Raw genomic sequence first — 27139 nt, 5'->3', positions numbered from 1 at the left:
TTCCCACACACGATACCTGTGTTGGGAGCCCAAGTATACTTCCGACCTGTGTGTATTTAATTTTTCATTTATTCATGAAATTGCTGCATGCATGAGAGAGCGAGCGAGAGGGCGAGCGGGGGAGCGAGAGAGAGAGAGAGCGCGCACAAGAGAGAGTGCAGGCATGCGCAAGGACGTGCAGGTAAAACCAGGGGGGGGGGGTAAATGTTTTACCAAAAAGTCATATGTAGAAACTATGCTACGAGTATTAAGCGCATTTGATGAAGCTGCAGCTACTTTTCTCTGCTCCTCTCTGCTGTCATGACTGTGAGCATCGCGGGGGACGAGACACACCAACAAACAGCGCAAACGCACACGCGCACACACACACACGCGCACGCGCACACACACACGCGCACGCGCACGCGCACACACACACACACACACACACACACACACACTCTTGCACTGGAGCGCCAGCCACCACGCGAACCTTTTTACTTTTTACTTTTAGTGCTACAGCACACAGTTGATCCGTGATCCGTATGGACCGAGGTGGGAACACACGTGACCCGGTCAAACAGTCGGTTGGACTTTACTTTGTTCACTCTCACCGTGTCTGCAGCTAATTTAACAAAAGCAAAATCATCTCACAGCAGCCTGCTGTAGTCTGTAGTCTGCATTATTTTTTACAGAACTCTCATTTATTATTTTCTGTTTGTTGTGTGAGTATTAAATGCGTTTGTAGGCTGTTGGTAAAGGCTATGGCTCACTATGTGGACTGGTAGATCTCGGCAGACTGGTAACTTTAAAAGTAGATCTTGGTTCAAAAAAGGTTGGGCACCCCTGCGTTAGTGCATAACTCAACATTGTTCAGTTACCTATAACACGTAAAGCTCACTTTTTCAGTTCATTCCCCGTCCACGAATCCCTCGAATTCTTCTTCTTCAGTGTCCGAATTGAACAGTTGGGCGAGTACGGCATCCAACATGCCCGGCTCCCTCTCGTCATTATCCGAGTCAGTGTCGCTGAGCGCCGTGTACAACCAGTATGGATCAACCAATTAACCAATTGATCCATATATAAGGCGCTCCGGATTATAAGGCGCACTGTCATTTTTTGAGAAAATTAAAGGCTTTTAAGTGCGCCTTATAGTGCGGAAAATACGGTAACTTCTAAGGTCTAAGAGAGCCATGTCGAGTTTTGTGTCCACATCCATTTCATTCAGAAACATTATCACTGCTAACCCTGTAGTCATTGCAGCTAATTAAGCCTATTAGTAAATGAAATACAGTGAACTGTCATTACAACACCATAACAGTCTTTATTAGAAACCAATCATCTCTGAGATCTTTACAATAGTTACTTTTTAGAAAAATTTAGATCACCATTACAGCTTAAGTAAAAACTTTAGTGCTGCCCATTAAAACAATGAATCTAATTAATTACAGGCTTTGTAATTAACTAATCGCAATTCATCTCAAATATCAATATAATGAGAAGGATTGAAGAAGGACACACACACACACACACACACACACACACACACACACACACACACACACACACACACACACACACACACACTCCAGTACAGACAGAATAAAGTGCTGAGTCAACAAGAATATAAACAGGTCACTGATACTCATCAACAGTAATAAAAGTCACAAGTGAACAGGGCAATGCTAACTTCTGGGTTGGCCAACAAAAATATGTCATCCCTGCAGCCCTCTATAGCAATTGAACTTTGGACCATGTTAGCACTCATGGGTGTGTTGGTCTTAAAATAAGGTGTGGTCAGGTGCACAGATGGTATGTTGATATCTTTAGGACACTCTGAGATCAGTTAAGATCTCCAGCTACATACCTATTTGTGCGCACTCCATCTGAACACTCATTCCAGCGCTGTCTAAGATCGCCTTGGACACTCCTAAGATTTAATAAGAGAACAAAGGTATTATAATGAAGCTTTAACATGAACAGTAATGCATTTTATTTAAACAAACTGCAACAAAGTGGTTCTCAGCTGGGGAACAGACTCTCCTAATGAATTAACCCTTCTGAATCTGAGTCTGAAACAGAAACGATCTGCCAGTAGATAATTTAGTTCGTTAGAGAATCTTATCTTGAACCCAGTATCGTCAATCAGATCGTATTGTGAGTGGACTGAATTGTTACCTATATGCACAACCTAAGCTTCAAGGTTACGTTTGATAACAAGAGTAGGTGAAAATAATATTGCAAGCATTACAATTCCCCAAATCATTCCTCGACGTAAGCAGACGTGATGTTTAGTAAAATACTTGTGTTCTGATAATCAAACCAAGAAAAAAAGATGTAGAGGAGAAAAACCAGTCACCTGATTGAAGGTTAAATGTTTGATTGGAGGCGTTGATGATGACATCACACGTCTCCTTGGTGATGTCTCCAGACGATACCTCGAGGGTCAGAGTGCCCATCTGCATCTGGTACACGCCTAGAGAGGGGGACCCCACCTGACCGAAGGAGGCTGACACACACACACACACACACACACACACACACACACACACACACACACACACACACACGTACACAGGGTAGACCAGATCAGGTATTTCGCTGCTCTCTCAGTTTGCCTCTCTTCATCAAGGTTTTGTTTGTGAAAAAAGTTTATATTTTTGCACGTGAATCACCTTTCACAGTAGGCCTATGTGAATCGCGTGTTGAGGAAGCTTCTCGTCAACAACGTTACAAAACGGTCAAAAAATAACGGCATCCAAACTTTTACAAGTTTTAAAACAGTGACACAAGATTTATATTAAACAGGAAAGATTGCACATCAAAAGGTGTATTCAAAGGTTTAACATAGCCTTCCTCAGCATCTCTCTGTATGTCTGTGAAAATACTATTAAGATGAATCAAGAACATGATGGTAATGTTGGAGACAGGTGAAAACTTTGAGGAGCCTTTATACACGGAGGACATTTTCTTCAGACGAAGACGACCCCACGAAAAGAGAGGGTAAGCTTCCATGTTTGTTTGGTAAGTTTTTTTTTCCCTTTTTACTTACTCAGTTACTCAGTCTCAGTGATGTAACGTGCTTATGTTTATACAATACAGCTAGCCATAGCTAACTGAGGCCTTTATTATTTAAAGGGAACACAGTGTAATATATATGATAACCATGACAGTCTTTATTTTGAAAGCAAAGTCTTATTTGAAATGAAAAGTGAACCTTTATTTGGCCACAGCTGCTGATCTGATGCTGTGTGCAGCCTTAGAAGCAGGCAACTTGAATGGTTCAGAAAAGGGCGGTTAGACTGCAATGTGATGTAGCATACACTCAGTTTGTGTCTGTACTTTAGTCGGGATTCAAATAGGGGCAGGGCTGTCTGCCTTTTACTGTATGTTATAAACCTGCTGTTGATAAGAACTTAATACAACATGATTAAAACCATCCATTTATTTGTGGATGAAGTTATCATAACATATATATTTTAATTACAAATATAGATTTATGTATTTGGTAAGTTGGAGGTGAAGTAAAGTACTTTATGCTTAAGAACAATATAAAGTGCTGAACAGGATCCGTATCCGGCTTTCCAGTTCTCTGTGATATAAAACTGAAGGGCAAATTAAATATTAACTAAGTCGTTAAAGTGATATCAAATCTGATCATTTATAACAGATATCATCTGCCCGCTCTGCTGAAAGGAAAGGTTGTCTCAGGGGAGTCTGTTATTTCAGAGAGGTATCTGGTGACAAAGACAATCTCTTCTGGTGAGTAAACACAACCGAAATATAAATTCTGACAAACAAATGTGCATTCAGTTTAGAAAAGAACTGTTGTGGATTGCAGAGTAAATAGTGATTGTTTCTAACCCTTTAGGTAAATGTTGATTATTCAGAAGTTCAAAGTTATTGTATAAACTAAAAAAGTGGTATATTTTTCAGAAATCAATGAGCTGAGCCCGACAACCTAAGACAACAGCAACACCCACCTCAGGTAAGTAATGACTCAGAGGTTGATTGTCAGATTAAGTTGTTTTGTTTTTAACTTTAAATTAAGAAACAAATGAAGATGCTGTAAACTTGACATGGTGTCTTATATGTTGAAAAGGAACTGTTGATGTGTTTTTATTTTATTAAGTACAGATAAGACTCTTAAGTTTCTAACACCATAGTCTAAAGTTCAGCGTAAAGGTTTATTGGTTACATATTAACTATGACCACTATAACTAGTGCAATAAAGAAGAATAATATAAGATATTTTACTCCTCTAAGTCTTTTTTAATTCCTACTCCTTTTAACGTTAAACTCTTCAGCCCTCTGTTGCTTTATTCATCTAACCATCTCTCGTTTATCCCTTCTTTTTATCTTCATTCTGTGTTTACAGCCTGTGATGGGATGTCGTCCCACTCTCCCTCAATTTTAATGTTGTTCTCTCCCAGTTGATTTTAAACTAATTTTCCTTCATTAAATTGAACTGCCTCTTCATACCTGCTTGTTGTATCTACCCTATTCCTGTTATTTGCATTTATATTATGTTTGCCCTCTCTGTTTGGCCCGCCTGTTGATCTCTGTTCTGTTGTTGTGTTCCTGTATTTGCTCTGTCTGTCACAGCACTTTGTAAACATTTCTTTTTAAAGGTGCTATATAAATAAAGTTATTATTATAATATAATGTGGAAAACCCATATAGCTCATGTTAAAAAAAGGTGTCCAAGAATATATTTGTTTAAAAACAAAGCAAAGTTTCTTTTGGATTATAAGGTGCTGAGGATTTTGTATTTTTCACTTATTTTGCCTTATCTCAGTTATTGTGTTGAAGTGTGGGGTAACATATACGCTTCTAACATGAATCCATTATTTATTTTAAAGAACAGGGTGATAAGAATCATTCATAAAGTCAACTATAGAGAGAACAACAACAGGCTGTTTATAAGGTCAGGTAGGTTGAAACTGAAAGGTTAAGTTGAGTTACAGACACTTGTGGTTATGTTCAGAGTAAAGTATTACCAGAGAGTTTACAAAAGATGTTTGTTTTTAGTTCAGAAGAAGGAATTTTAATTTTAAGCATTAGTTTGCACGGACAACTTAAAAACAGATGTGTATTTCCGTTGTAGGAATTAAATTGTAGAATTCTTTAAATAATGATTTGAAGAGCTGTGTTCAGATATTTCAGTTCAAGAACATTTACAAGGAGAGAATTATTAGACTATGAAATTGGCGGTTAGGGTGTTTTGTGTCTTTTCCTCTTTGAAGTGAAAGACTCTAAATTGTTAGATTTGTTTTATGTTGCTATGGTATTGGTTACCAAGTGATTGTAATTGGACAAAATAAGATTTATTCTTCTCCCTGCCCCTTTCCGAACATGGATTGCGATACATTGTGAATCGTGTTTTCTGTGAACGTTGTGTGTTTTGACATGTGCGGAACAAATAAATGAAAATGAAAAGAATTTTTTTTTTATTAAAATTAAAAAAAAAAAAAAATACAGTTTTATTCAGGGAAGATTGTGAAGGTAACTTGATTTTTTTTTTTTTTTTTTAAGAAAACTGAATTAATAATAACACAACATATTTGAGATCTAAATATTGTACCTCTGTATGTTTTTGTTAGACTTGAATTATGCTGATTTAACTTTTTCACAACTAACTTTTCATCTCTATGAATATGAACACATTATTTTAACACCTCTGATTCTACATCTGTTTCTTGTTTAACTTTAGGTGCTCTGTAACTGCCTTTTAAAGAAAAGCAATCATGATGAGAAAAAATGTCAAAGCAAACCCAGCAGGTGAGTGAAACTGACCAAATCTGAATAAATACAATTCTACTTAAGTTGACAGTTGGTCAGAACCACGAGGTCCTGATGTGTTTAGTATTTGTTTGATAACCAAAGTTTATGAAGTGGGGTGATGGTAGAGTCTGTTTTCTGTCAACTGGAAGGTCAGGGTTCAATCTCCAGCTCCTGCAGCCACATGTCTGATGTGTCCTTGGGCACAACACTTTACCCCAAGTAATAGTGATGGACAGTTGACATAGCAACCACGGCCATCTGTTTGTGAATCCCACAATTCAATGTCATTGAAAATGTTGGCCTAATGGGACAAATAACATCAAAATGGTATTACAAGCCAGTTTGACATTACAAATAACAACATATACATGTCTTCAGCACAAGGCTGCATCACTCCATCTCGTGTGATATTTCTTAAATATAGATTTATGTATTTGGTAAGTTGGAGGTGAAGTAAAGTACTTTATGATTAAGAAAAATCTAAAGTGCTGAACAGGATCCGTATCCGGCTTTCCAGTTCTCTGTGATATAAAACTGAAGGGCAAATTAAATATTAACTAAGTCGTTAAAGTGATATCAAATCTGATCATTTATAACAGATATCATCTGCCCGCTCTGCTGAAAGGAAAGGTTGTCTCAGGGGAGTCTGTTATTTCAGAGAGGTATCTGGTGACAAAGACAATCTCTTCTGGTGAGTAAACACAACCGAAATATAAATTCTGACAAACAAATGTGCATTCAGTTTAGAAAAGAACTGTTGTGGATTGCAGAGTAAATAGTGATTGTTTCTAACCCTTTAGGTAAACGTTGATTATTCAGAAGTTCAAAGTTATTGTATAAACTAAAAAAGTGGTATATTTTTCAGAAATCAATGAGGTGAGCCCGACAACCTAAGACAACAGCAACACCCACCTCAGGTAAGTAATGACTCAGAGGTTGATTGTCAGATTAAGTTGTTTTGTTTTTAACTTTAAATTAAGAAACAAATGAAGATGCTGTAAACTTGACATGGTGTCTTATATGTTGAAAAGGAACTGTTGATGTGTTTTTATTTTATTAAGTACAGATAAGACTCTTAAGTTTCTAACACCATAGTCTAAAGTTCAGCGTAAAGGTTTATTGGTTACATATTAACTATGACCACTATAACTAGTGCAATAAAGAAGAATAATATAAGATATCCCATGATCAGAGCCCCTCGACTTTGGAACGACCTGCCTGAGGAGATAAGGTGGACAGAGTCAGTGGCATCTTTTAAATCACTTCTTAAAACTCACTTTTATATGATTGCTCCTTTAAAGATTTATATTAATCTATCCCTTCTTTTATTAATTGTATTGCTTTTAACCTTTTTATACATCTATTTTGTAAATGTTTTAGCCTTTAAATTTATCCCTTTCAGTATTAATTTTACTCCTCTTAGTCTTTTTTAATTCCTACTCCTTTTAACGTTAAACTCTTCAGCCCTCTGTTGCTTTATTCATCTAACCATCTCTCGTTTATCCCTTCTTTTTATCTTCATTCTGTGTTTACAGCCTGTGATGTGATGTCGTCCCACTCTCCCTCAATTTTAATGTTGTTCTCTCCCAGTTGATTTTAAACTAATTTTCCTTCATTAAATTGAACTGCCTCTTCATACCTGCTTGTTGTATCTACCCTATTCCTGTTATTTGCATTTATATTATGTTTGCCCTCTCTGTTTGGCCCGCCTGTTGATCTCTGTTCTGTTGTTGTGTTCCTGTATTTGCTCTGTCTGTCACAGCACTTTGTAAACATTTCTTTTTAAAGGTGCTATATAAATAAAGTTATTATTATAATATAATGTGGAAAACCCATATAGCTCATGTTAAAAAAAGGTGTCCAAGAATATATTTGTTTAAAAACAAAGCAAAGTTTCTTTTGGATTATAAGGTGCTGAGGATTTTGTATTTTTCACTTATTTTGCCTTATCTCAGTTATTGTGTTGAAGTGTGGGGTAACATATACGCTTCTAACATGAATCCATTATTTATTTTAAAGAACAGGGTGATAAGAATCATTCATAAAGTCAACTATAGAGAGAACAACAACAGGCTGTTTATAAGGTCAGGTAGGTTGAAACTGAAAGGTTAAGTTGAGTTACAGACACTTGTGGTTATGTTCAGAGTAAAGTATTACCAGAGAGTTTACAAAAGATGTTTGTTTTTAGTTCAGAAGAAGGAATTTTAATTTTAAGCATTAGTTTGCACGGACAACTTAAAAACAGATGTGTATTTCCGTTGTAGGAATTAAATTGTAGAATTCTTTAAATAATGATTTGAAGAGCTGTGTTCAGATATTTCAGTTCAAGAACATTTACAAGGAGAGAATTATTAGACTATGAAATTGGCGGTTAGGGTGTTTTGTGTCTTTTCCTCTTTGAAGTGAAAGACTCTAAATTGTTAGATTTGTTTTATGTTGCTATGGTATTGGTTACCAAGTGACTGTAATTGGACAAAATAAGATTTATTCTTCACAACACTTTACCCCAAGTAATAGTGATGGACAGTTGACATAGCAACCACGGCCATCTGTTTGTGAATCCCACAATTCAATGTCATTGAAAATGTTGGCCTAATGGGACAAATAACATCAAAATGGTATTACAAGCCAGTTTGACATTACAAATAACAACATATACATGTCTTCAGCACAAGGCTGCATCACTCCATCTCGTGTGATATTTCTTAAATATAGATTTATGTATTTGGTAAGTTGGAGGTGAAGTAAAGTACTTTATGATTAAGAAAAATCTAAAGTGCTGAACAGGATCCGTATCCGGCTTTCCAGTTCTCTGTGATATAAAACTGAAGGGCAAATTAAATATTAACTAAGTCGTTAAAGTGATATCAAATCTGATCATTTATAACAGATATCATCTGCCCGCTCTGCTGAAAGGAAAGGTTGTCTCAGGGGAGTCTGTTATTTCAGAGAGGTATCTGGTGACAAAGACAATCTCTTCTGGTGAGTAAACACAACCGAAATATAAATTCTGACAAACAAATGTGCATTCAGTTTAGAAAAGAACTGTTGTGGATTGCAGAGTAAATAGTGATTGTTTCTAACCCTTTAGGTAAACGTTGATTATTCAGAAGTTCAAAGTTATTGTATAAACTAAAAAAGTGGTATATTTTTCAGAAATCAATGAGGTGAGCCCGACAACCTAAGACAACAGCAACACCCACCTCAGGTAAGTAATGACTCAGAGGTTGATTGTCAGATTAAGTTGTTTTGTTTTTAACTTTAAATTAAGAAACAAATGAAGATGCTGTAAACTTGACATGGTGTCTTATATGTTGAAAAGGAACTGTTGATGTGTTTTTATTTTATTAAGTACAGATAAGACTCTTAAGTTTCTAACACCATAGTCTAAAGTTCAGCGTAAAGGTTTATTGGTTACATATTAACTATGACCACTATAACTAGTGCAATAAAGAAGAATAATATAAGATATCCCATAATCAGAGCCCCTCGACTTTGGAACGACCTGCCTGAGGAGATAAGGTGGACAGAGTCAGTGGCATCTTTTAAATCACTTCTTAAAACTCACTTTTATATGATTGCTCCTTTAAAGATTTATATTAATCTATCCCTTCTTTTATTAATTGTATTGCTTTTAACCTTTTTATACATCTATTTTGTAAATGTTTTAGCCTTTAAATTTATCCCTTTCAGTATTAATTTTACTCCTCTTAGTCTTTTTTAATTCCTACTCCTTTTAGCGTTAAACTCTTCAGCCCTCTGTTGCTTTATTCATCTAACCATCTCTCGTTTATCCCTTCTTTTTATCTTCATTCTGTGTTTACAGCCTGTGATGTGATGTCGTCCCACTCTCCCTCAATTTTAATGTTGTTCTCTCCCAGTTGATTTTAAACTAATTTTCCTTCATTAAATTGAACTGCCTCTTCATACCTGCTTGTTGTATCTACCCTATTCCTGTTATTTGCATTTATATTATGTTTGCCCTCTCTGTTTGGCCCGTCTGTTGATCTCTGTTCTGTTGTTGTGTTCCTGTATTTGCTCTGTCTGTCACAGCACTTTGTAAACATTTCTTTTTAAAGGTGCTATATAAATAAAGTTATTATTATAATATAATGTGGAAAACCCATATAGCTCATGTTAAAAAAAGGTGTCCAAGAATATATTTGTTTAAAAACAAAGCAAAGTTTCTTTTGGATTATAAGGTGCTGAGGATTTTGTATTTTTCACTTATTTTGCCTTATCTCAGTTATTGTGTTGAAGTGTGGGGTAACATATACGCTTCTAACATGAATCCATTATTTATTTTAAAGAACAGGGTGATAAGAATCATTCATAAAGTCAACTATAGAGAGAACAACAACAGGCTGTTTATAAGGTCAGGTAGGTTGAAACTGAAAGGTTAAGTTGAGTTACAGACACTTGTGGTTATGTTCAGAGTAAAGTATTACCAGAGAGTTTACAAAAGATGTTTGTTTTTAGTTCAGAAGAAGGAATTTTAATTTTAAGCATTAGTTTGCACGGACAACTTAAAAACAGATGTGTATTTCCGTTGTAGGAATTAAATTGTAGAATTCTTTAAATAATGATTTGAAGAGCTGTGTTCAGATATTTCAGTTCAAGAACATTTACAAGGAGAGAATTATTGGACTATGAAATTGGCGGTTAGGGTGTTTTGTGTCTTTTCCTCTTTGAAGTGAAAGACTCTAAATTGTTAGATTTGTTTTATGTTGCTATGGTATTGGTTACCAAGTGACTGTAATTGGACAAAATAAGATTTATTCTTCACAACACTTTACCCCAAGTAATAGTGATGGACAGTTGACATAGCAACCACGGCCATCTGTTTGTGAATCCCACAATTCAATGTCATTGAAAATGTTGGCCTAATGGGACAAATAACATCAAAATGGTATTACAAGCCAGTTTGACATTACAAATAACAACATATACATGTCTTCAGCACAAGGCTGCATCACTCCATCTCGTGTGATATTTCTTAAATATAGATTTATGTATTTGGTAAGTTGGAGGTGAAGTAAAGTACTTTATGATTAAGAAAAATCTAAAGTGCTGAACAGGATCCGTATCCGGCTTTCCAGTTCTCTGTGATATAAAACTGAAGGGCAAATTAAATATTAACTAAGTCGTTAAAGTGATATCAAATCTGATCATTTATAACAGATATCATCTGCCCGCTCTGCTGAAAGGAAAGGTTGTCTCAGGGGAGTCTGTTATTTCAGAGAGGTATCTGGTGACAAAGACAATCTCTTCTGGTGAGTAAACACAACCGAAATATAAATTCTGACAAACAAATGTGCATTCAGTTTAGAAAAGCAGTAGTGTTTCCCATTAATTTGCCCCGCTAGCATCATGGAATTATTATCAACTATAAGAACATTTAAAGTACAGTTTACCCCGTTAAATGTGATGTGTGGCTGCAGTAGCCTACACCAGAATGTGTGATTGTTTTTATGTCTGTTACCTAAAACGGTCCGTATCTTGTTTACCTCCTGCAGAGTGTTACAACTCTCAGCCGTTCGGAGCTTTTGTAAAGATCAACCTATCAGACAAAACAGCATAACTATTTGTAACCCTAGTTTTCGAAATTCTAGCTGAATATTCTTTTAGAACCTGCAAAACAACTTCTGAAAGAGCGGAACAAATCAATTTACCTTAAAGACGCCGTGCAGCTCCGCATCTCAGCTGCTCACCTGTTGTCTTAAAAAACTGCACTTTAAGTTTACTTACAAGTCTTCACATTAGAGCAGACATTCATTGACATTTTCAAGACTTTCTCTTCCTCAGTATGTCAAAAATGTGCATTTAAAGATAAAGGTGGGTCCGCAGAGGGAGAGAGAGGGAGACCTACGGGCGAGCGAGAGTCCTGAATTGTGCTATTGCGCATGAAGTGGACGGACAAGAAACAAAAAGTTAAATTGATCATCTGCTCTACAGTTTACATGTTAACCTGTGAACTACATGGCAGACTGCAGTCTCTGTGAACAGACTGATGCCGTCCAAACTGCTACAATGCGCGCTCACCCTCCCTGCACTGTTTATTATAAACTATTAACTGGCCATAAACCACTTCTGAACCTTCAGTGTGAGGTTTGTTGTCTTTTGAAATGTTCTTAAATCGTTTGAGCTGCTGTTAATAGTCTAAGTATTTAAAATGCTGAACATTACAATTAATTAATCAAATATGCTTCTGCGCAGCAAATAGTATGACGTCATAAAATAGAAGCATGTTTTGGAGAAATGATCCAAAGAGGCTGGAGCTTGAGAGGAACGATAATCATAACTGAACGAGGAGTAGGACCAGTACACCGCAAATTCACTTTTTATTTAAAGTCATTTAGCTAAGTGCACTACAAGAGCACAAAATTGATGCATTTAACTTTAAAATGTACACATTTTTCTCACAGGGGTGAATGCACCCGGACCCCTCTAGAGGGTTCGGTGTCCCCCCACCATAGTCTCATGAAATCTCATGGGAAACACTTAGCAGCGATGTGGATTGAACACTAAATAGTGATTGTTTCTGAACCTTCAGTGAACACTGACTCTTCAGGAATGCTGATTAACTGGACCAGCTTTACTGTCTGTATTTTTCAACGTTATTTTATGAACTATACATGTAGTAATACTTTTCAGAAATCCATGAGGTGAGACCGACAACCTAAGACAACAGCAACACCCACCTCAGGTAAGTAATAACTCAGATCAATATCAGTTGAAAGTGTGTTGTTTTTAACTTTAAATTAGGAAACAAATGAAGATGCTGTAAACTTGACATGGTGTCTTGTATGCTGAAAAGGAACTCTTGATGTGTTTTTATTTTATTAAGTACAGATCTTAAGTTTCTAACACCATAGTCTAAAGTTCAGTGTAAAGGGTCATTGGTTACATATTAACTTTATATGACCACTATAACTAGTGCAATAAAAAGTATATACGCTATCCTATAATACAGTTTCATTCAGGGATGATTGTGAAGGTAATTTGTTTTTTATAGAAAACTCTAAATTAATAATAACACATAACACTTATTTTCCCACCTCTGATTCTACATCTATTTCTTGTTTAATTTTAGGTGCTGTGTAACTGTCTTTTAAATCAAAAAGAAAATCAATCATGATGAGAAGAAATTGCAAAGCAAACTCAGCAGGTGAGTGAAACTGACCAATAAAAAGAATAAAAAGATTCTTACTACTAAATTGACAGTTGGTCAGAACCATGAGGTCCTGATATGTTTAGTCTGTGTTTGATGGAGTCTGATAGAGTATGTCTCTCAACTGGAAGGTCAGGGTTCGATCTCCAGCTCCTGCAGCCACATGTCTGATGTGTCCTTGGGCAAGATACTTAACCCCAAGTAATAGTGATGGACAGTTGACTTAGCAACCTCTACCATCAGTGTGTAGGTGTGACGTGTGGTGTAAAAGCACTTTGAGTAGTCAAAAGACAAGAAAAGTGCAAGCTTGCCACAGGAGTCTGATACAGGCCACATTTAAAAAGCGATGTGAACAGTATAACAAAAGGCTTGAAGTCTGACCGCAGCCTCCTCTCCGCTCACATCACCGCTTCCTCTCGCTCTGCCCGACCCTGAGCAGGTTAGATGACAGAGCGCTGAGAAGGTGCTCTAACTATGCGAGGTGTTGCATGTAATGTGGTAAAATATAGAAATGTATGCTCATTTAGATATAATAGTAATGTGAATGGGCTTAGACAGGCTACATAAACTTAATTGAAAGGCTCAAATATATTTTTCGGCTCCAGATGGATATGTATTTTTTTCTTCACATCGCGATGACGATGCTGTAACAATATATCGTGCAGCCCTATAGTGAATTAAATGCAGAGAAATATAATGGTGATTGAGTCTGTAGTAAAGGCTTTCTTCTTAGAAAAACATATCACATTCAAAATTCCCTCTTAAAATATCACAGTGCAGCATATAAGTGCAATTAGCCTTCTTTCATATTTTAGGACAAAATAAGTTTATATGTCTACCTGCATTCCAAAACTAAAAGAGATTAATGCCAATAAATAATGAAAGCAATGTTTGCATATGTAAGGCAGACATAGTTAGTATTTGTAAGTTTCTCTTTCTCTTAAGTAACTCTCTTCACGATGGTTTGACATCCTAATATATATAATAGGCCTATTTTTCATGTTTCATTCTGTTGACATATTTCACAACAGGAAGTTTTCCTGCACTCCTTCATAAAGTGATCATTTCACTCTCAGACTGTACGGCACTATTGTCTGAAATCTCTGAATAAAGTTTAACTTTTATTTGTCATCATAGTTTTAGCTTACCTTGTGCATTTTAATTTGATATTTTTAATCCTCCATCATTCAATATTTTGCTCTATTTCTGTTATTGGGCTATTTTCTTACCTTGTGCTGTTGGACCACCTAACTGTGTTCAAAATACATGAACTCCAGTATGTGTTCAAACTCATCTCTGTGTGTTCTCAAAGTGAATTATTAAAGAGGGAAAACACACAAACAGAAAAACTGATACAAAGTTATTTTGGGTAAGAAGCATAAAACAGGGTTTTTCCTGCATAAACAATTCTTTGGCGCCCCCCAAAGAGGTTTTACCCAGCGCCAAAGGAAAATCCAGAGCGCCAAAAGAAAAAAAAGACGATGAAAATTGCAAATCAAATCCTCCCTGAATGTTAAAAGTATCAATACATCAAACGACTGTTGAACAAGCAGAACATTAACTTAAATACGACGTCTCTGACTTCTAGCAGTCATCTCCCCTCTCATCCGTTTTCGCATGTGGCTCGCGCTGGATAGCCAGCTGATTGACTGTTCGTTTCTTTTGATTGGCTCCGTAGATTTCTACTTTATTTATGTGTAAAATGTCATGAAAGACTGTGCACACCCATGACAAAATGTACTTGTTTCAATCATAGATGATCTGCATCCCCTGAGGCGCTGTAACAGTATGGGATGGTTGCCACCTGACAGTGAGTAAAACTTCTATCCATTTGTATAAGAATATCTGTTTTGGTCACATCTGTAAAAACAGTAGGTAATCAAATCCCAAAATAAACCAAGAAAACTGGATCTGTTTAAAATGTTCTTTTCACAGTGTCTGAGTTGAGGGTTGTCCTGCTGGGGAACTCATGGTCTGAGAGGAGTTCAGTGGGGAACTTCATAATGAGAGAGACTGTGTTCAACACTGGAAAAGAAGCAGACCAATGTGAGCAAGTCAGGAGACAAATAAAGGAGAAAGACATAGTTCTTATCAACACTCCAGATCTGCTTCATGCCACCATCTCTGAAGACAAACTGAAAGAACATCTGACAGACTGTGTGAGACTCTCTGATCCTGGTCCTCATGTGTTCCTGTTGGTTCTCCAGCCTGATGACTTCACTGAGGAACACAAACAGAAATTCTGTAGAGTTCTTAAATGCTTCAGTGATCAGTCATTTGATCATTCACTGATACTGATATCAACACCCAGAGAGCAGGGCTCAAGTGTTGTTAAAATACATTTGCAAAATCAACCCTTAAAAGAGATGATCATAGAATGTAGATACAGATATTTGGCGGAGGCAAACCTTGAACTTCCAGAGCTGTTGACACGTTTGGGTCAAATCGTGAAAGAACACAATGGAGAGCATGTCAGCTGTGAAGTGTTCATGGATGCCCCTGATGATATACAAAGAATACAACAAAAGGAAACAAGGCCCAGAATCCTGGATGCTGTTATGTCTTCTGGTAAGAGATCTGTTCTAATCAAAATGTTTAAACTCAAAATCATTACTGATCTCATGAGAATATGAAGCTGATAGTCAATGATGTCATCTTTTAACAGGTCTTCTTATCAAGGATAACAGGGTGACACCCCCTCCCTCAGGGGAAAGTAAGTAAACTTTCATAAATAGACACATTTTATTATTACTGACCAGTACAATATTGGCGCCACTATGGTTGACCCTTATCCCCCAAAAACTCATCTCCCTTTAGAGAAAACTTGGGAAATTATAATCACTTTTTTTTTTTTATTATTATAAATATATTGTATCCAAAAATGTGAAACCGGTATCCAATAGAGACTTGACTATATTATCTGATAGCAGTACAAAGTTCAGCTCCCGCACTAAAAAACAACTTGGGCCCATGCCCATAATGCAAAAGGTGGTGAGCCATTTTGTACTGATTTACAATCAATCAATCTTTATTTGTATAGTGCCAATTCATAACAAATGCTGTCTTTAGACACAAAAATAGTAGATAGTAGATCTAGACGGTACTCTTTATATTATTTACAAAGACCCAACATTAATCTACCATGAGCAAGTTACAGTGGCAGGTAAAAACTGCCTTTTAACAGGAAGGAATCTGGAGCATCACCAGACTCACCAAAAGAGTGAGTTGTATAATTAAAATAATGCCTATTTAAGCCATGAACAAGGTTCAAGGTCCAAGGTTGTCTTTATTATCCCTGCTAGAGGGCAATTTGTTTTGCAGTCAGCAGTAAAACACACACATACATACAGCCCGAAATGAGCAAACAACATAGAAAGGACAGTAAATAATAGATAAGAAACAGAGGCAACACAGTTAGTGGTTTAAAAAGGTCTTTGTACCGTAGATACCTTGGAGAATAAAATGTATTAAAAGCTTAAGTTTTGTTAAAGGGTGTGGCCATGGCTGGGGGGTTAAAATGTATGTAAAATTACAGAAAATCACTGTAAGTTTATATATGCAAGGTCCAGCACTGTAAAGTGCAGAAGTTAAAAAAGTAATAAAGTGTATTTGTATGTATTTGTGTAAACTGCTTAGAAAAAGTTATGCTGTAATAAAGTAAAAGTTATGGACACATTAAATCAGGAAGCATACATGTAAATTACTGTATACTTCCTGTTTTAATGTGACGGTTTAACAGTTTGTAAACAGGTTGAGGAATATAAATATATATAATGATTATGTAGGTATGAACAGACACACACAGACAGACATTGATTTAATGGTTCATATTTTCCTGTTACTGTCTTGATTAAGCTAATTAGACGCTAACATGAAGATTATGAGTTTTCCTTTCATTAAACCATTGAAAGCTAAATATAGAAAACAGAATGTAAGCTTTAGTTTAACCATGTGGCATGACTTAATGTCTCTCTACACGTTACATTTTATTTTTCTATTACAGTCAGAATTCTGCTGCTAAGGACAGACGACAAAACAACAAAACTTGGAGACTTTATCACTGGAAAAGAACAACACAGCTCAGGCTTCATATCAATGCCTTTTGCAGCCAAACAAGTGGTGGAGAGTGGAGAATGGAGAGGAAAACCTCTAACAGTTGTGAAAACTCCAGATGTTTTCAGTGTTTCTGTGAAAAGGCTGAGAGAAGAGATGAAGAAGGCTGTGAGTCTCTGTCCTCCTGGACCAAATGTTGTGCTGCTGTTAGTGAAACCTTCTGATTTCACTGAAGAAAACAGACAAACACTGAAGTTCATCCTGAGTTTGTTTGGTCAAGATGCTTTCAAACACTCAGTGGTCATCAGCACACATAAGGAGGATAAAACAGGTGTCTCTTTTAGAAGTCTCATTAAAGACTGTGGAGAACGACACTACAGTATGGCTGACAACAACCGTGATGTATTAATGCAAAAGATTGAGAAAACTCTTCATGAAAACAAAGGAACCTTTCTCACCTTCATTGAGGATTCAGTCGCCCCAAAGTCTGGTCTTATGAAAGCAGCTTTGAGCCTGGTTCTGTGTGGAAGGAGAGGAGCAGGGAAGACTTCAGCAGCTGAGGCCATTTTAGGTCAGACAGATCTTCATTCAGTCTCCAGCTCATCAGAGTGTGTTAAACATCAGGGAGAGGTGTGTGGACATTGGGTTTCCCTGGTGGAGCTTCCTGCCCTGTATGGAAAACCTCAGGAGGAGGTGATGAAGGAATCATTCAGGTGTGTCTCTCTCAGTGATCCTGAGGGCTTCCGTGCCTTCATCCTGGTTCTACCTGTGGGTCCACTCACTGATGAAGACAAAGGAGAGTTGGAGACCGTCAAGAACACATTTGGGAGTCGATTCAATGACATCACTGTGTTGCTGTTCACTGTTGAGTCAGATCCCTCAGATCCAACTGTTGTTAACTTTCTAAATGAAACCAAGTCCATCCAGGAGCTTCTTCAGAGCTGTGGAGGAAGATCCTTGGTTCTAAACATCAGGGACAAGCAGCAGATCCCAGAGCTGCTGGACATGGTGGAAAAGATGCACAAAGATAAATTCAAATCATCCATCTTCACAACACAAACATTTGCACAAGCCCAAATAGAAAAAATCGCGACACTACAGGCTGAGCTGAAGAACCTGAAAACAAAAGACCCAGTCATCTGTAAGTATTATTTATTTTAACTTGTAAACATAAATTATACTAATTCACTTATTTTTTTTATAAACAACCTATTGTTAATCATACCTTTAATTCTATATTGTTCAAAATAAATGTTCAGCATTGAAGGTAACTTTAGGCCCTCTTTTTTCACAGGTGATTATGAGAAGCTGAGTGAAGAGAGTCTCAGGATTGTGCTGGTAGGGAAGACTGGCAATGGGAAGAGTTCTTCAGGAAACACCATTCTAGGAGGAAAGACATTTAAAGCCAAATCATCCCAAACATCAATCACCAAATTGTGTCAGAAAGTACAAAGTGATGTGAATGGTCGTCCGGTCACTGTGGTTGACACTCCTGGTCTGTTTGACACAACTTTGTCCCATGAAGAGGTTCAAGAAGAGATGATTAAATGCATCAGTCTTCTGGCTCCAGGACCACATGTCTTCCTGTTGGTGTTACAAATCGGCAGATTTACATCAGAGGAGAAGGAGACATTAAAACTCATCAAGGAAGGCTTTGGGAAGAATGCTGAAAAGTTCACCATCGTTCTTCTAACTAGAGGAGATTCATTAAAGCATGATAACAAGTCCATTGAAGAATACTTTGAAGAGGAATGTGATGATTCCTTTAAGAAACTGATTGCTGACTGTGGAGGAAGATACCACGTGTTTGATAACTACGAGGAACAAAACAGAACTCAAGTCAGTGAGCTGATAACCAAGATTGAAGAAATGGTGAGAACTAATGGAGGCAGCTGCTACACCAATGAGATGCTGCAAGAAGCTGAAGCCGCTATAAAGAAAGAAATGGAGAGACTCTTGAAGGAGAAAGAAGAAGAGATGAAGAGAGAGAGGGAGGAGCTTCAAAAGAAACACGAGGAAGAAATGAAAGAAAAGGAAAGAAGAATAGAAGAACAGAGAATAGAAATTGAAAAGGAGCGACAACTGAGAGAAAAACAACTCCAAGAAAAGCAGGAGAGGATCAACAAGGAGTGTGAGGAGAGAAAGAAAGAACAGCAAAAGAGAGAAAAAGAAAACAGGAAAAGAGAGCAAGAGGAAGAAATTAAGAAACAGGAATGGGAACAGAAACTCTCAGCTTTGGAGAAACAGATAAAATCAGAATCAGAATCAAAGGAAACCACAGACAAAAAGCTGGAGGAGACTAGAGAAGAGATGAGAAAGCAACAAGAGACTTGGGAGAAAGAAAGAAGAGAATGGTGGACAAAACGGACACAAGAAGATGAACAGAGACAACAGGAGGAACGAGCAAAACTTAAAAAGCTCCAAGATGAATATGAAAAAGAAAGAGAGATTAATGAAAAGAAAAGAAAGGAAGAGGACAAAGACAGAAGAGAACAGGAGGAGAAGGAGAGAAGAGAATTGGAGGAAAACCACAAGAAACAAATGAAGGAAATGAAGAATAAGTATGAAGTGGAGGCCAGAAAACAAGCTGAAGAACTCAATGATTTCAGACAGAAATACATGAAGGACTTCAATGCACTGATAGAGAAACACATGGAGGAAATGTGTGAGTTGAAGCAAAGACAAGAAAGACAACTGCACAAGGCAGAAGAGAGACATGACAAAGATTACAGTCTTTTACAAAACCTCTCAAAAAGCAAAGAAAAACATCTGAAAGAAGAAAGAGAGGAATTGAAGAAAAAGCACGAACAAGAAATAAATGAAATGAAACAAATATACAAAAGCAGTTGTATCATCCTCTAAAGGTTCCATCAACTCTTGATAATGACGTCAGTTGATTGAACACCGTCTGTTTTGTTTTGTGTTTTTGCTGGACCACAAAGAAGTTTCTTCTAAATGACTTGTTGATAAACAACAAATCCCCCTGAAACATGCGCAACAGTGTCGAAGAAGGACCTGAAGAGACTTTTGATAAAATACATGTCTAAGTTATCGCTAATGTTTCCCAAAAAACATTCTAGGACGTGATGAAATAAACACACAATACTTATAATAAAAAGCCCTAATAAAAAGGATAAATTTGCGGTGATGCAGATGAGATGAGATGAGATTCAACTTTATTGTCATTACACATATACAAGTATAGAGTAACAAAATGAGGTTTGGCATCTCACCAGAAGTGCAAATAAGCAGAAATTGCAAGAGTCTGTGCTATGTACAGTAATTACAAAATTTACAGATGTAGACTAAAAAACAAATTGAATTATTGGGTATATATGGCTGGATCAATGGGATGCTACAAATATAAACAAGTGCTATAAATGTAAATATAAGTATATTCTTCAGATGCAGTATGCACATGAAGAGAGGGGGGGGGGGGCAGTTCATTTACATTGAATTCAATCATATGGCTTATTTTCCATGTACAGTCTTTTGAAGTTCCAGGGTCCTTCATCTCCACAATCAAACTCAGAATATGGGGTTATTCCATAAAGGGCATGATGGTAAAGACGACCCATTAAAGGATAAATGCTTCTGCAAGGATTTTACAACCTCACCTCACCACCTTGTCTATTTTAAAATTGGTTTTGGAGTGAAACCATAAAGCTGATAAAGAGACAGACTTGCTATGTTCAGATAGGATGTTTTCCTCGATCTGTTTTGTTTTTCTTTGTTCTATTTCTGATACTAAATATAATCTATACAAAATAACACCTTTTCAGACGTCACCTTTATCATAGGGAAGAAATACTATTTTTTTTTTTTAATTGTCTTTTATTGTAAAATATGTTTTTTCGTTTCCTATAGTTGGTTATACACATTCAAGTTATTTCATTTATTCAAATAATGAACATCAAGGATTTTAAGGAAATATTTTGGTATTTTTTTCAAGTTTACTTATTTTTGTAGAAATGTTCTGAGGTAAAACTTGTTATGTTTTTCTTTTTTCTGTCTGTCATAATTAAAAATATCTGAACAAAACAATATATTTTCAGTTGTTGCCTTTATCATGGGGAAGTAATACTCTTACTATGTGATCTGACATTTAATAGACCTGAAGATATATGAATATCATCTAATCTACAGAGTGATTGATTATCCGCCGGATCAGCAGCTGCTACCTTTCATGATTTAGTTTTTAAAGTTGACTTTTAAATTGTACTTTTTATGTCCGGTTAAAATTTAACCAGTCAATAGTAGCCACGTTGTAAACAAGGCTCTTATAGAAACCTAAAGCTGTCATTATGGAGACACGACATTTACAAACATGATTTACATTTCTGAGTGAAGACTTTTTGCACACCAAGGGCCAGATTTACTAAAGGTTTGCGTGTCTTAAAACGTGTGCAAACTTGATACCACCACCAAAAAAGTGCTATCTGATCTACTAACGGCGCGCAGTGAGGATTGCGTCTTTCATATGAGCAAAACAACACGCATTGTCCTTTTAGTACGTTTGCCTTAATGAATATGCAATATGGGGCGTTTCTGCCCTAACGTGCAAAATACTGGGAGGAGAAAATGCAAACAAGTTAAGTTAGTACACACATTGCGATTTACTAAGCCTGGCAAAAATTGCAGTGATTGTGACGGTGACTGTATTTAACACCTTTGAAAAGAACGTGCTAACCCAGGAGACCAGTGTTACACACAACAGGCTGCTGTTATTGAAGTTAGGAGGAGACATAGGCACAATCAAAGAAGGCATACAGATTGCGTTATTCCCCAAGCATGTTAATATGTTATGAATGACAGCAGGAAACACCATGATTCAACTATATTGTTGCCTATTTTTAGCCAACAAAACTGAACACTCACAGCCTCTGCATTCTAAAGAATTTCAACATTGACATTTATTTCTTCCCATTTCCCTCATTTCGCCAACTTTATATTTTAAACTGGGGATTTCCTTTTTCTCTGGCTGTGCGTCTCTCCCCCAGCTCGTGTCCTCTGGTGCTCTCCTCTCCATAGTGCGTACGTCTCCTCCCTCTACAGCCCGCTGCTGCTACGCTTGGATGGGGAGACCTCACCACTGCTTGTACCCCCATCTTCGATACCTCTTACCTGAGTATTTATGTCTGATCAGACACAGCACTGACCACCTGTCTTGTGCGCAGCAATGTGCCGAGTGTCGGGCCTGAGCGAGGATCTCATGTTGTGTAAATCATGTTTGCACACTGACTCAAGATTCAAGATTTTTATTTGTCACATGCTCATACAGTGCAGTGAAATGTAAAGACTGGTCCGCAAGGCCATGCAATAAACACTCAGATTACTAATACACATAGAAATATAATGTAAAGTTAAAAAATAAATATTTGAATATACAAAATATAGAATAATGTAAACATAAACAGTCCGTTACCTGGGTGGTGGGGATCACTCATGATCCTGTCATCCAGCCATGTTTCCATCAGGCAGATTATGTTGCAGTCCCTCATGTCCCGTTGGTATTTTACCCGACCCCTCAGATCATCCATCTTGTTATCCAGGGACTGGACGTTGGCAAGAAGGATGCTTGGCAGGGGTGGGCGGTGGGCCGGAGTTCTTAGCCTGTTTCAGACACCACCTTGTCTTCCTCTGTGCTTTTACCTCCTCTGGCCATTGTTCCCGTCCTGTGTTGTGTTACGCAGGAGTTCGACCGGCAACCACTGATCATCGTTGAAACTGCTGGAAACTGTGTTTGTGACCAGTCTCTTTATGTCCAAAAGCATACTGCGATCATAAGTTATCTTTGCTGAAAGAGCTGATTTAAAAAAGTTCACAAAAACAACATAAATAAAGAAAATAACACACAGAATCAGCGGAGCAACCCGGATGGCGTCTGGACACGGCCGCGTCATCTTAGAAGTCACTCAGAAACTTTTCTGTCATTTTATTTTTCAGAACAGGTTTGATTTTCTGTGTGTTTCTGCCTCCATCTCTTTTTGTCTCAGTGTTCAGGATCAATTATGTTTTAATGTGTGGTTACAGTAGAAGGCAGCAGTCTGTCTAACTCGACTTCTGACATCCTGAAATACACCTGGAAGTGATCAGAATAACTCTGCAGCTCTTATTAATGAGGAAACTCTCCTTGATATTGTCTTGTTTTCAGCAAGGGATGGACCACATGTTTTTATTTTTTCCAAGGAATGAAATGACCACAATATCATCTTCACTACCTGATGACTTCATTTTGTGTCATGCTGCAAATTTTTGCGATAAATAATGTGACACTTTTATTTTATCGGATTACTGATTTGACAAACGCATCCGACCAAATGGACTCAGTGTGCAAAGACCTTTTGTTACTTCCTCTTTCTGTGCAGCCTTTTCTGGTCATTACAATGAACATTAACGTGTAGAGACCTGCCTTCAATCAGTCTGTCAACATGTCTCCAAAGCAAGAACATGCTTTGGTGCAGGACACAAACGTTATATGATAGTAGAGACAAAGTTTGAATCACTGGTACTATGTTTTGAAATCAATACTTGAAAGCAGCATTTCCTTCCAGTTAAAAAAAATGTACAGTTTGTTCAATCAGCAACGATTCATATTCACCTGAAGGTACCTGGCTTCTCTGTTAGAGGTTAATGTCCTTCTCTGTTTTGTGATTTGTTGATGGTTTTTTGTGATATGAAAAAATAAAATGCATGGACATGATGTCGCTGAGTACAGTCTCAGTGTCGTCACCTTTACTTTAGGACATTCACAGAGTTAATGGTAACCGTAAGCCTACAGGAAAACTCAAAATCAACAGCACAATACAGTTTTTCACAATTGCTACAGAAAGACACACTTCTTGAAACCTTCCTCCCTTTAATCAAAACTGTGAACAGAAAACCCAGTTTTGAAATACATTCACAAAACCTCTGATTCTTCTGACAGACTCAAACAATCACATGAAAACAGTTTTTTTCTCTGCCACAATCACACACTGTTTTCACATCATACACACAGCAGTCAAAATAAAAACACCACAGAGCAGACGTCACACATTACATCCAAAAAACAAACCTGGTGGTTAGGGATCGCTCCTGAATTATTATTTTTTAATTATTTAGGAAGCAAGTAAGAAACATTAATAAAAATAAATGATACAATTACTGAAATTACAGTTCAGTTTTCCAAGAGAAATATTGATAAAGAAAACCTTTTGCACACCTGGACAGGTGCATAGGAGAGATGTAGACGAACAAAATAAAAAATACTTTATTGCTTCACAACATTTAGTACTCCGAACTTCAACAGGTTGATTAATCAAAACTATTGATGGAAGCTCACTGAATATTCAGTAATACATCACAACTTTTACAATTCTTTCACTAAGTTAGTGACTTATATTTATTTATATGTTAATTTCATGTCCATGCACATTTGTTGTTGTTCTTGTACTTTTGTATATTGTTTTTAATCCTTATATTTGGTATTTTTGTATTAGATTTTTAAAATCATTTTATACTGAGCTTGCACCGTGGTTCAGAGAGAAACCTTTTTTTTATCTTTCTGTGTGTCCAGCACGTATGGAAAAATTGACAATAAAGATGACTTTGACTTTTTGCGCTGAAATGGAGACAAATTACAGAAAAAAGAAACAATGGACCATCTTACCTTCGTTTTTTAGAGGTGTGGTCTCTGAAGCGCTTACAGCAGACTTGTGAGAGAGGTTGATTCATCATCAGAATCAACCTGTTGAAGATCCGCAAGTGCAGACGACATTGTGCAGGAGTCTTTTTGTCTTTCTTGTATTGTTTTCAAAACTCAGTCACAGTTTACATATTGCATAGCCTATGTGTGATTTTTCATTCAGCCTCAGCATCGTGCCTTTCTGCTTGATCAGGCCGGAGGTCTTCATCCACATCACAGGCAATATTGTCTCTTCCTCATCTAACTCTCAGATTGTATTAATTTAAGGTGTGCACTCTGAAATGGCTTATTTTGGCTTAATTACATCATTAGCAACACGTGTTCAGATTTTAGTCCTTGTGTGTAAACTGTGAAAACTGCGCTGTATTTGTGTTTAACTTCTGCCACCTGTTACCATTATGCTTCACAGGTGTACCATCATGTAGTAAGCGAGAAGTGTTTAGAGTTTTGCAAAAAAGAGTGAATGAGATTTGCAATTTGTGTCTTAGGCCTACTAGGTAAAGTTGTTTAAGGTTTTTCTGAAAGAGTGATTTCAATAAATGGGTGACCATTTGGTTCAGAGAATGGGATTTAGTGTTTAAGCAACTGTGAAAAACTAAATGTAAAATGATCCACTTATATCTTGACAACGCAGTATTTAAAGCAATGGTGCAGTCATTTAAATCTGAATATAACACTCTTAACCACAAATCAAATGATATAGAATAGAATAGAATGTCTTTATTGTCATTATACAATTGTACAACAAAATTATTTGGCTTCAACTTAAAGTGCACACACACATACAAGCATCCACAGCTAAAAACAACAAAAGAAGAAATAACAAAAAAGGAACTCTCATTCAGGTAAGATGGGCAATGTATGGTAGGAGTTATTTACAGGTGGTAGCATAACAGAATATAAATAGATATTGCAGAAATAAAAAATAAATATTGCACAGTATGTGTGGTGAGGGTGGGACGGTCAACGCATGTCCAGGTTCAGTGTGGTTATGGCTCTGGGGAAGAAGCTGTCCTTGAGTCTGTTTGTCCGTGCTCTGACAGACCTGTAGCGTCTGCCAGAGGGCAACATGTCGAACAGATGAAAGCCGGGGTATGAGCTGTCCTTTACAATGTTTTTTGCTCTGTATAAATGTCCTTAAGTGAGGGGAGTGTGCAGCCGATGATCTTTTGTGCTGTGTTTATTACTCTCTGAAGCCCCTTTCTGTCTGCTTCAGTGCAGCTGGCGTACCACACTGTGATGCAGTACAGCAGCAGGCTCTCGATGGAAGAGCGGTAGAAGTTCACCAGCAGCTTCTCATTCAGGTTGTTCTTCCTGAGCACTGTCAGGAAGTGCAGGCGCTGCTGTGCCTTCTTGGTGATCTCAGAGATGTTGGGAGTCCAGGAGAGGTCAGCAGAGATGAGGGTGCCCAGGAACTTGAAGGTTTGGACTGTCTCTACACAGACACCGTTGATGTGGAGGGGAGCTGGGTCTGCGCGGTGCTTCCTGAAGTCGAAGATGATTTCCTTTGTTTTCGTGGTGTTCAGTGCCAGGTTGTTCACTGAACACCACGTTGTCAACTTCAGGATCTCATCCCTGTATGCAGACTCGCCTCCCCCTGAGATTAGTCCAACCACAGTGGTATCGTCTGCGAACTTGACGATGGTGTTACCGGGGTGGGTTGGGCTACAGTCGTATGTGTAGAGGGAGTACAGTAGTGGGCTCAGCACACACCCCTGTGGAGATCCGGTGCTGAGTGTGCGGGTGGAGGAGACGTGGGGGCCAAGTTTAACAGTCTGGGGACGGTTTGTGAGGAAGTCTTTTAACCATGAACAGGTGTGTGAGTGGAGGCCTAAGTCCGACAGTTTTTTAACCAGAATGTCCGGGATGATTGTGTTGAAGGCTGAGCTGTAGTCAATGAAAAGTAGCCTTACATAGCTCCCCTGGTGTTCCAGGTGGCTCAGCGCAGTGTGGAGAGCTATGGCTATGGCGTCCTCTGTGGATCTGTTCGCTCTATAAGCAAACTGGTGTGGGTCGAAGGTCTGAGGAAGGCTGGCTTTGATGTGGTGTAAAACCAGCCTCTCAAAGCACTTCATGATGACCGGTGTTAGAGCAACTGGACGGTAGTCGTTGATGATTTTTTGGGCACGGGTATGATTGTGGCTGATTTCAGGCAGGATGGAATGGTGGCTTGTGACAGGGAGAGGTTGAAGATGCAGGTGAAGACTTGTGAGAGCTGGTCTGCACAGGCTTTGAGCACCTTCCCTGGTACTCCGTCTGGGCCAGCTGCCTTCCTGGGGTTTACTGCTCTTAGCACCCGTCTCACTTCGTGCTCCTGTACAGTGAGTGTGACGGTGCTATGTGCTGGTGGAGGCTGAGGTGGTGTGGCTGTGTGGAGCTCAGTTTTCTCAAACCTTGCGAAGAAGCAGTTCAGCTCCTCTGCCAGCGAGGCGCCTGAGTTCCCAGGTGTGATGTTGCAGCCCCTG

The 27139-nt window shown here is 37.8% G+C and overlaps 1 protein-coding gene across 8 annotated transcripts; it reads left to right on the top strand.

The window, feature by feature from the left end:
* Positions 1 to 3658: 3658 nt before the first annotated feature.
* LOC109990999 (uncharacterized) lies at positions 3659 to 21031 on the top strand. Of its 8 annotated transcripts, XM_065950735.1 has the most exons (16): positions 3659 to 3741; positions 3916 to 3967; positions 5693 to 5760; positions 6363 to 6454; positions 6629 to 6680; positions 8654 to 8745; positions 8920 to 8971; positions 10945 to 11036; positions 12317 to 12349; positions 12432 to 12469; positions 12857 to 12931; positions 14691 to 14744; positions 14870 to 15502; positions 15600 to 15647; positions 16938 to 18128; positions 18282 to 21031. In XM_065950735.1, exons 11-16 carry the CDS (start codon positions 12898 to 12900, stop codon positions 19847 to 19849), a joined length of 3528 nt encoding a protein of 1175 aa, XP_065806807.1. In that variant the 5' UTR covers positions 3659 to 3741; positions 3916 to 3967; positions 5693 to 5760; positions 6363 to 6454; positions 6629 to 6680; positions 8654 to 8745; positions 8920 to 8971; positions 10945 to 11036; positions 12317 to 12349; positions 12432 to 12469; positions 12857 to 12897; the 3' UTR covers positions 19850 to 21031. The 8 variants fall into 8 exon arrangements, with proteins under 8 accessions (XP_065806807.1, XP_065806792.1, XP_065806803.1 ...); XM_065950720.1 differs by lacking the exon at positions 12317 to 12349 and having other exon boundaries at positions 12418 to 12469; XM_065950731.1 differs by lacking the exon at positions 12317 to 12349 and having other exon boundaries at positions 12405 to 12469.
* The last annotated feature ends 6108 nt before the right edge of the window (positions 21032 to 27139 follow it).

This window comes from Labrus bergylta, chromosome 2 (assembly GCF_963930695.1).
Source record: "Labrus bergylta chromosome 2, fLabBer1.1, whole genome shotgun sequence".
Taxonomy (NCBI): domain Eukaryota; kingdom Metazoa; phylum Chordata; class Actinopteri; order Labriformes; family Labridae; genus Labrus; species Labrus bergylta.
Note: the sequence above shows the minus strand (reverse complement) of the source record. Positions and strands in the feature narration are given on the sequence as shown.

Excerpts from the sequence above, each read along its gene's own strand:
- LOC109990999 (XM_065950721.1), top strand. The coding sequence starts at position 12,898 with ATGATGAGAAGAAATTGCAAAGCAAACTCAGCAG. Across the intron at positions 14,745-14,869 it reads GGGATGGTTGCCACCTGACA|TGTCTGAGTTGAGGGTTGTC; the intron begins GTGAGTAAAACT and ends TTCTTTTCACAG. Across the intron at positions 18,129-18,281 it reads AACAAAAGACCCAGTCATCT|GTGATTATGAGAAGCTGAGT; the intron begins GTAAGTATTATT and ends CTTTTTTCACAG.